Source organism: Octopus bimaculoides, chromosome 7 (genome assembly GCF_001194135.2).
Source record: "Octopus bimaculoides isolate UCB-OBI-ISO-001 chromosome 7, ASM119413v2, whole genome shotgun sequence".
In the NCBI taxonomy this organism is placed as follows: Eukaryota; Metazoa; Mollusca; class Cephalopoda; order Octopoda; family Octopodidae; genus Octopus; species Octopus bimaculoides.
Window position 1 is genome coordinate 44558967 of NC_068987.1, and position 11157 is coordinate 44570123.

Genomic DNA, 11157 nt, shown 5'->3' on the forward strand with positions numbered 1-11157 from the left:
AGAGAGGGAGGGAGAGAGAGAGAGGGACGGACGGAGAGAGAGAGAGAGGCAAACTGATAGGATAACAGATAGACAAATCAACTTGATACATACACTGTATAATACATAAATATAATTACACTTAGCTTGCTACCAATTTGATTTAATCTAAAAAACACTGACAATATATATATATATATATTGATAGGAAGGACAACAAAAGAAAGAAAGAGATCTCGATATTATGTAAATAGAGCAATTTATCTGTAAAAATATGTGACACTTATTCGGTAGCCGTGATAAAACACCAAGTTTCAGATGCCGGGGTGGTAGCCCACGCCAACATCTCTTCAGTTATCCGGCCATTGAAAATTTCTGTGAAAAATGGCCGGATAACTGAAGAGATGTTGGCATGGGCTCCCACCCCCATGTCCGAAACTCGGAGTTTTATCATGGCTACCGAATAAGTGTTATATATATATATAATTATGTGTATTTCTTCTATCTTAATGAATAAAAATTCTTCTGATAGAATAAATGGGTACACACACACACACAATGCATGCGTGTTATATGCTTATTTTTTTTCCTAAAATTCCTAGTGGGCAATGCTAAATTTGTGATTTATATTGTAATGGTTGTGGTGTTTTTGTTGTTTATATGACTGTAAATTACTAAGAACTGCATTGTTGGAAGGTATATATATTTCGTGAGATGTATGATTTTTGTGGTTTCACCTGAAGAGATGAAATTCACCAGTACTGCTGGAACAACAACAAAATAATGTGTCAATTTATATTTTATATAATGCTTCAGTGAATTGACATTGAAACAATTATAGTGTTATGCATTAAAGTGTGTTGCTCAATCCATTTTCAAACAGATATATATATATATATAATTAGGATAGCGTCATTATTTAATGATTTATCAGTGGTCAGCATACTAACAACACCATATTTGTTAATTTATATTTAAGTATAATTATAATAAAGGGTTTCATTCACTCCACAAACATATTTGCTGCAGATTTATTCTGAGTAAATAAGCATATGGCTGAAATGGATGTTCGGGTTTTTACTTTGTATACATGTAAAATGCACGTATATACTTGTATTTGTATGACTGTATATCTATGGTATGTATATGTATTTCTCATTTATTTACAATTCGTTTACCCAGCTGAAGATTGGAAAGCGTTTTTAATATTGCAAACCATGAAATCTTAAGATATAGGGTTGTCCATAATATTTTATAAATCCTTTCTGTCCATTTTCCTCACATACAGCCTTGTGGTAACAGAGTAATAACTTAAGTGATATGTAGTCCATTTGGCATCTATTTCTAGCATACAGGCATTATCAATTCAGCACCCTTTATTATAATTATATTCTATAATTATACTTAAATATACACATTATATATATACATATATATGACAGGTTTCTCTCAGTTTCCCTCTACCAAACCCACTCACAAAGCTTCAGTTGGCCCGAGGCTATAGTAGAAGACACTTGTCTAAGGTGCCATGCATTGGGATTGAACCATGTAGTTGGGAAGCAAGCTTCTTACCACATAGCCATGCCTGCAGCTATTATTCATGTTTTAGTATAAACTCTATGAATATTATGGAATTCTAGATATCCAATGATGTGATTGATCCTATTGTATGATAGCATTTGCTAGCCAATGCCTGTAGATGAACTTTGTAAAGTAAACTATAAGGTTTATACCAAAATTGAATTCACACACACACCATCATCACTTTTACATCTATTTTTCCATGCTGGCATGGGTTAGACAAGACTTATTAAAGCCAATTTTTCTAAAGGTTGGATGCTTTTCCTATTGCCAATCCTTACTTGTTTTTCAAGTATGGTATTTTTATTCCACGAGCCCTTATACACTGAAGCTTTTGATGTTGCTGAAATACTGGGATTTTGTTTATTGAAGAATGTAAATGGCATTGACTTTTCTCAAACAATATTAATGAAGATATGATGAACAGGCATTCATACACACAAAATACTAACACAAATATAACACATGATAAATGAATCTTGGTCAGAATTCCTGAACATGAGTTTTCAGTTGTTTGATTAACTGAAATACCAAACTTACTGAATTGGCATGTAAATGACTGAGCATTCCACAGACACATGTACCTTTAAAATAATTCACAGACCAAATCAGTGGCTTACAAATATGATGAGCTTAGACCTTTGAATCACAGAAACAATCCATCCATCTGGGTTCCACATGGTTTCCGTTTATCCAGGTTTACTCACAAGGCATAGGTTTGCCCGCCCAAGGTATAGACACTTACTCAAGATACTATGCAGCAACTGAATCTTGAACCTTGTGATTGAGAAGCAAACTTCTAAAACATATAGCCATACCAATCATTCAATCAATGCATCTGACAGCTTGTCCATCAATCTATGTGTATGTGTGTGTGTGTGTTTGTGTGCACACGTGCAGGTTTGGCTGTGTGTTTAGCAATTTTGTTTCTCCACATGGTTTTGGGCTGAGTTCCTCTATGTGACACCTTGGGTAAGTGTCATCTCCTACTGACCAGTTGTATGAATGGATTTGGTAGACAGAAACTGAAAGAAGTTTGTTGTGTGTGTGTGTGTCTTTGTCTTGACTTTGCATGATGGCAGTAAATGAGTATCACTGTCACACAATCAGAATCATTCATTTCCAATATTGTATAGGAACATGTCTGGCTGGGGAAGTGGAGAAGTATTTACCTTGCTTGGAAACAAGTGAGAGCTGATGACAGAAAGGGCATCTGGCCACAGAAAATTTGCCTCAATAAACTCCATGCAAGCATTGGTCAGCTTGAAGCTAGAGTAGAAAGCACTTGCCCAAGATGACATGCAGTGGGACCAAACTCAAAACACGTGAAGGCGATGGTATTAGTAATGGTTTTCTTGGCACAAAGAACTCTATCTCTTCAAACCAAATCCCCTTCCCATTCATATCAAGCACAAAGTACACATACTTACTGATTGGTTTTCTGTTATAAGAAAAAGAAATAGTTCCTGGTCATTTGAACCAGCCCAGCACCATTTCAACTTATCATTGGCAGAAAGCTGTCCTTTAAAAGATTCTGAATTGGTAAGAAGCTCAATAGAACCATTCTCATACACAAGAATTATGTGACCTGAGTTTAATGAGAATATCTGGTATATGGACTGGTTCACCTGTTAAATTTGAAAACAAAAGGAAAATAGTAAATTAAATTTCTTTTTAAGTAGACATTAAGGGCAAACCTTTTAGAAAAATGAAGAGGGATGTAATTAGGGTAATTGTAGAACATTCAGTGTTTATTTTATATGACCCCACCCCACCAAAAAAAACTTCAAGGGCAAAATGAAACTTATCAGGATGTGAGGTTCAAAATTTGCTGTAGTAATTCAACCAGTTTAACATAACATCAAACAACCTTGAATGAACACATTAACACCAACATTACTTTACATTTTTTCCATACTAAAAAAAGAAAAAATCTTATAATCGTATCAGAATCTTCCATTTGTAGCATGGAAAGTGGACGCAAAATGACAATGATGGATCAGACCCAATGTTTTATTTGTATATATTTTATTAGCCCTTGATGATACAAAAAGACAAATACAATAGAATTTGAACATAAAACAATAGAGGATTAGTTGTGGTTAAATATCTAGTCTAACACTATAGATTCCTGTGTTCTCTCTCATCATAAAAGTAACATTACACAGTAGCTTGACCAGGTAAAAACAGCAGCTAAATTTCAATTAAATCACACAGTAACATCTTAAAAAAGGAAGGACACACAAGATAATATATTCTAAGATAGACTATGTTTGAAAACAGATAGAATATTTTTTTATGTATCAGGGCTAATCTAGAGTAAAACACAAATATTAAATCATAAAACATAAATATGAAAAATAGTGTCTTTCTCAATTCCTGGATATGTTGTGAACTCCAAGACAACACATTTACACTACTTAGCCTATTTCATCTGTGCAAGTTCCTCAAGTGTTGGTAAGCTTTCAGCACAAGCTGAGTCTGGTGTGTATGTTCAATTCCTAGGTGACTTAATTTCATTTCACTCCACAGTTATATAAAGAGTTTTAACAATGATCCATTAAGTGTTACAGAAAGTTTTTATTTTTTAAACATCAATAGGTTGGTTGATTAGAAAACAGACAAGCCGAAAAGGCAGCAGTTTGTGTTGTGTGTTATGTTGTATCATGTGGTGCCTGGAACTAAGAAAACTTAATTCCCAAATGGCTTAATACATTTAGTTGTAACTAGCATACTGTAAAGCAGAAACAAGTGCCTGCTCTAAGTAATGCTAGCTCTGATTTGTTAAAATATAGCACTTGAATTCAAAGCCCTTGAAAGTATTAAGACTTTCCTGAGATAAATGGCACAAAGACAAAAGCTTTAACAGTGTTCCTACAATTGAGAGGATTATGGAATTCACGTCATTTCAAATTGCTAGTCAAATAAAAGAGATTAGACACTTGTGGTGTAAAAACAATGTGCTCCAATGGAAGACAACTGGGTAAGTCAGAAAAAAAGTCAGGCTCACAGTTATATCACTGGCACTGTGTTGTGCTCATAAATCAAACTGCAAATAAATACAATGAGATGGTAATGTGTGATTGATGATTATTTTGTTATGAGATAGTACTGAGATCAAATCAACAACAACACCACTATGCAGAGTGGGTCATATTTCTCAAAAATTGTCAAAGTTTGGACAGCTCCAGTACATCCAGTTAAATAGACAAGAACATGCATCAAAGGCAGATGATCAGATTGTTGAATATTGTCTAACAGACTCACCAACACTACAGACATTTCCCAGTCTGGTTGTACATTGATCTCACCAAAAGAAATAAACATCTTTCAATAATTTCATATATATATGGCAATGAACTGGCAGAATCATTAGCACACCAGGCAAAATGCTCAGTCGCATTTCATCAGTCCTCATGTTCTGAGTTAAAATTCCACCAGTCAACTTTGTCTTTCATCTTTTCAGAGTCAATGTAATCAACTTAAGCCCTCCCCTGAAATTGCTGGCTTTGTGGCAAAATTTGAAATCAATAATTTCATGTATAAAATTTTTTTTAGTCATTTGGTTTGTGATCACCAATTCTGTGTTTAAACTGAAAAACTGACACCTATCAGCTAAATATTGGTGATAGATAGACAGTTTAAATAATTCATTTGCAAATAGGTTAATGGTTGGCAAGATGTTTACCATTCATTGTTAGCATAGAAAAAGGAAACAGTTACAAAAGTATACATAGTTTAAAACAGAAACCTTACAGTACATTACAATACCATACACACACACTTACATGTTTTTTCTTAGCTTCTTCAAAATTCATCTCTTCAAGTGTCCATTTACGAATTATCTACAAAGATACCAACACAAAAATGGTTACATACAAAAAAAAAACCCCATGTCAGTAATATGAGTGCTAAACTGAGCTCAACGATCGAGTCTTTCTCAAAAGGATTAGCAACTGAACCCTAAGACTAGCTTGTGGTTATGTTTTTCAATTAACAGGGCTGTTGATTGTATAGGTCATAATTGTTTGATGGCTTCTATACTGTCTTATATGTAAGTTCAAAGTTGAGTTAAAATGGTGATATAGTTTCTCATCCTATTGAAAGTAAATTAAATATAAGCAGATAATTAAATTTGTACCAAGCACCATAGAGCAAAAAACCAGCATATTGCAAAACCAAGCTTTTGACTAAGTTGCCATTACCAGTTATATCAATGTTGTTTACATTCTGCAGTTAATATCCTTAAGAAAGTTGTTAACATCATATCTGCTGTTATTAGTAATACAGATGGTAGCAGTTACCACAGCCACTGCCATTAACACAACATATATACAATGCAGAATCTAATAAAATAAAGCTTGCATCAAAAGGTGATATTTAATCAGCATATTTTGGTGCTTGGAGATATGATTAAATTAGCTGTTGTAAAAGCGAAAAGAAAAACTTTGAAATTCTGGCATTCAACTAGAATTCAAAAGATTAAGAATTCTGATAGATATGCTACATTGTAAAGTAAGTCTTAATTTTTATGTGGCTGTTAAATAGACTGGAGTTAATTATTAATATAATGCTATTACATGATATTTTAGTTAGCAGAAATGATGTTTTGAGGTTTGGTGACAAGTACCCTCAAATCTCAAGAATCTTTCTTACGATCCTTGTAGAATTCAAGACAGAACTTTTATGCAGATCAACAATACTAAATAAAACCAGCATATTGCAATATACTCAGCCTCTTAGGTAGCATTTTGGGTGTTGTGCTAAGGGCACCAATTACCACAGGAACAATTGTCATATTTGTCTTCTACAATCTCTTCATCTGTTTGGAAAGATCCTTTTATTTTTGTTTTTATATGTTCCCTTCAAACATATCTGGTCTTCTTGCTTCAGTAGCATGGTCAGTCTTTATAGGAGAAATCCTGTAATTATTGTTCACCATCACAGCCTCTGGCTTGTATTCATAATACTTCTTGTAATTTTAAATCCATGCACACTTTTACTGACATAGTCATACCTGCATATATATACTCTTTTTAAGAGCAATACCTGTAAACTTTTTAGGTTCTTGTAGACAGGTAAAGTCAGTGTAACTGATGCTTGGGTTGAACTTGTGTAAATTAAAGCCAGCAGAGGTGCCAGTATTGTCATCACTGTTGGCATCATTATCATCATTTTAACATTCACTTTTTCATGTCTGCATGGGTCAGACAGAATTCACCAAGGGAAATTTTCTATAGCCAGAGGCCCTTTCTGTAAGCAACTCTCACTAGTTTCCAGACAAGCTAGTATTTCCTCATTACTAGGCATATTTTCACAGGAGACTGGAAATGAGGGACTCTGCTTGCATGATGGTAACGTTCATCATCATCATCATTTAATCCCCGTTGCTCATGCTGGCATGGGTTGGACGATTTGACCAGGGATGGTAAACTGAGGGGCTGCACCAGATTCCAGTTTGGTTTGGCGAGGTTTCAATGAGACACAAATATACAACTTCCTTCAGTTTTATCTACCAAATCCACTCAAAAGGCTTTAATAGACTTGGAGACAACTGCCTAAAGTGCCATGTAGTGGGAATGAACCCAAAAGCATGTGGCTGGGAAGCAAACTGCTTAACTACAGAACTATCATAAATGGGAAGCAAACTGCTTAACTACAGAACTATCATAAATAGAAAAGAAGTGGATGCAACATATAGGCTTGGAAAGTGTTGGTACGGAACATATTAGTTCAGAAGAGTAGAAGCCAGTATAGTAGCAGTCAAAGAGACAGAGAAAAGAAACAGTATATTGGTGGACTGCTGGTTGTCACATATTAGTAAATGAATCTTGGTCAATTTTCCTTTAACCAATCAACAATGTATGTGCAGCAGTGCTGACTGAGATATGTGAACAGTTTTCTGATGAAGAAGGCTCTTGAGGGTTATTTTTGTATGGGATAATCATAGAAGGTGCAGTCCCCTTTGAGTACTGCTTGCCCATGCAGACAGAAAGACACACATACTCATAGATATTTATACATATACGATAGGCTTCTTTCAGTTTCCACCTTCCAAATCCACTTACAAGACTTGAGTCAGCCCAAAGCTATAGTAAAAACACTTTCACAAGGTGCTATACAGTGGGACTGAACTCAGAACCTTGTGGTTGGGAAGCAAACTTCTTATCACACAGCCATGCCTGCAGCTGAACACATTCAAATAGCTCTGTTGTCAACAACATTTTTACAAGTTGTTCATAACACTAAGTTCTCTGCACAAAGCATTTATATAGTAAACAGTTACCACATAAATTATATTATAGGACAGATCTAGAATATTTGTCTGCACCTTCTACAGAGTGTAAAATATTCTAAATACATTAACCATTAACAATTATTTTCATATGAGAAAATTTCATAAGTACATTTTTTGTCTATATATTTTAATCTCCTTTAGTACATCCCATTGAAATATTAAGGGTTTTCCTATAAACTACTACTTTAATAAAACGATGCTTATATTAGTATTGTGAATTAATTAGGTAGCTACTACTTTCAATGATTCTATCACATACACACAAATGTGCCTCTCCTGTATACACATATATGGATCCATTGGATCCTTCCACATGTATCTCTTGACACTTCTTCACTCACTTCTCATCTTCCAGATGAATTACATGCCCATACCAGTGCAGCTACCACTCTTACAAAACACACACATTCCTTTTATATCCAGATTCTCTTTCAGTTGGTTTATGCTTTGTTCATGCACAGTAACATTACACATCCATCAAATCATACTTACCTCATTTCTTTCCAACCATAGCAAAGACATAGCTAAGTGAGCAGCCAGCCTGAATAAAAGGTCACTTTAGTCTTGGTATATAACCTCTATAATGGTGGTAGCATAAAAAAATACACCTGGTCCACACTGTAAGGTGGTTGGTAATAAGCAGGGTATCTAGTCTGTAAACAATGCTCCAACTAATATAACAACAAAAATACAGATAGAGAAAATCACATCAAACATTGAATACAAAAATAGCTTTCCTTAGAGTATATTTCTTCTTAACGTTCTTTTTGTAAGTGTTTGTGTACTGGAAATATTTTCTTAGTTCACTACGAATTTAATTAATTTTGGATCACCTTGAAAACATTGTGTTAACATGTATTTTTGGATATATATCAATTTGAATGCTATTTTCTGTATCTAAATATGTTGATGCAACAGAAACGCTCATTGGCTTTGTAAGGTGAATTCAACAATTAAAGATGTGATTTTCTCAATCCATATTTTTGTTGTTTACTTTTTTGAAATTCTTCTAAATGATATTTGGATCAACTTGTCATACATGAGGAATTACCTTGGATGTGTATTCTACTTGCATTTATTGGTGTCAGATTGTTTGACATAGTTAACCAATTTTTTTTTTAAACTGAGTGCTTTATTGATACCTGCCTGGATTTTCTAATCCCTTTTTTTTCCTTATGTATGTATAAAAATCTGTCAAAAATGATAGGGTCTTTTTAAAAATAAATTACACAAACAAATTTTAGTCTTAAAATATTTAATGTATCATACTTTAGTCACTCAAGATCAAACTTAAAGCCATCTCCCCTTCTCCAGCACAACCCCCGCTCAGATGAGTTTCTATTTTTCTTTGTCTTGCCAATGTCATGAAAACCACACCCAGTACACTCTGTAAAGTGGTTGATGTTAGGAAGGGCATCCAGCTGTAGGGATCATGTCAAAGCAGGCATAGGAATCTGGTACAGTCCTCTAGCTTACTGGATCCTGTCAAACTGTTCAATTCATGTAGCAAACAAAACAAATTAGGATGATGATGAATTCCTTGATTACAATATTCTTTATGAAAACAGTTTCTCCAAACCGTCCTATTAAATCTGTAATTTCAAGTCAGCACGATTCCAAAGAATTGCACAAAGGGACTGCACCTGAAACCACATGGTTGGGAGGCAAGCTTTTCAAACACACAAACACGTTTGTGCTTTTCTTTATTTTTAATTGATAGGGAGGAATCCTTGAAGTTTGTTCATTCCAGAATTCAAGAGAAATTTACAGTCAGTTTCTCATCATCATTAACTTGTGAGCCTACACTGTTGTATGTTGTGAGAATACTGAGTGTACCATCCAATAATTGATGATTGAACATAGAGCATCTTTGTCTTGTGAGGGTTCATTCGTTACATCTGTAGATTGACCACATAGTTCCCCTGTATATATTTTCTGTTCTACTGCCAGCAATATAGGACTCAAAGTCATTGGCCTCCTTGAGTTGTGTGCTATTGTTGGAACAAATTGCCAAGTGGCTTTCATTCTTATTGATGGTCATGTACTCAGTTTTCTTTGCAAGGAGAAACAGATCAATCTTGGCTGCAGAACTTCCAGGCATTGCTGACCATTACTATCACACTGAGCAACAGGCTAATATCAAATATATTTGTGAAGACTTCAGTAATCCTAATAGTAGACAAAGACTACTCAACTATACCAATGTTATTAGCAAACACACAACATGAAATTAAGAACTTACCAAAGCTAATGGAGGACACAGAGAGAATCTTGGCACAGCACTGTGAAACACATTTTGATTGCAGTACTTGAGGAAGAAGAATATATTTCCTTATACAACCTTATATGAAATTCCTTATATAAGGAATTTCAATACTACTTACAATTATATCATTTGTTTTAGAGCTTCTGAACGTGAAAAGAGCGTCTAACCTTTTGGCATTTCAACTGGCTATATCCAGCCCTCAGATTCTACGTATGTTTAAACCAGCCAGATTTGGTCTCTCACAAGTACCCTACTATGTCATTCTAAAATTAAACAATCACATTATTGAAATTTTGAAGCTACAATATAAGCCATCATTAATTCAAAACAATGTGAATAAATAAGCGTAATTTGAATCCTAAAGGGTAAAACTTACAAAATGTTATCTACTCTAGCAACTAAAATAACAGTAGATATAATACCATAAATCAGTACTGGAAAAGTGGGATTGTCCACTGAGTATAAAGAAGCAAGCTTATTTTTTTAAACTATGCTTCTTAGATAGAACGTAACAAAATGTTCAAAGGAAATAATGTAGAGCAGTTGAAAGTGCTTGGACATAAGTTATTGTTAAACCTTACCGTTGAATTATGAACTGCTATTAATTGTTCATTTGAGGAATCCCATAATACTGGAGCAGTGATGAAATGAACTTGTCTTGGAGACCAACAATGGAGCAGCTTCTGGTTGCTAATCTATAAAAGAATATGTTGCTGAATATCAAACATGCAATAAATAAAGTCATGTGGTTAAGTTATTTTGTTTATCATCAGAGTATTCATCAATATGTGAGCAAATACAAAAAGGAAACAATTGTCGTAACCAGCGTCTAAGGCACAGGTATGGGAAAGAGTATTTTACTGAAACTACATGTGAATATTAGTTGCAGACATACTTTTGCAGTGAACATGCCATCTCCTTGTGTTTGTGTATGCTCCATTGGAAGTAAAAATATTATATATATATATATATATATATATATATATATATACATACACATATATACATACATATACATATAAACATATATATA

The 11157-nt window shown here is 34.2% G+C and overlaps 1 protein-coding gene across 2 annotated transcripts in view; it reads right to left on the reverse strand.

Moving 5' to 3' along the window:
- Positions 1–11157, reverse strand: part of LOC106868631 (nucleolar protein 11) — a 57974-nt gene that overhangs the window by 32236 nt on the left and 14581 nt on the right. For both annotated transcript variants that reach the window (XM_014913984.2, XM_014913994.2), the window contains exons 2-4: positions 10706–10819; positions 5349–5405; positions 2991–3188 (exon numbers count right to left, since the gene is read on the reverse strand). In XM_014913984.2, coding sequence (XP_014769470.1) covers positions 2991–3188; positions 5349–5405; positions 10706–10819 — 369 coding nt within the window. The remainder of the gene's footprint in view (positions 1–2990; positions 3189–5348; positions 5406–10705; positions 10820–11157) is intronic.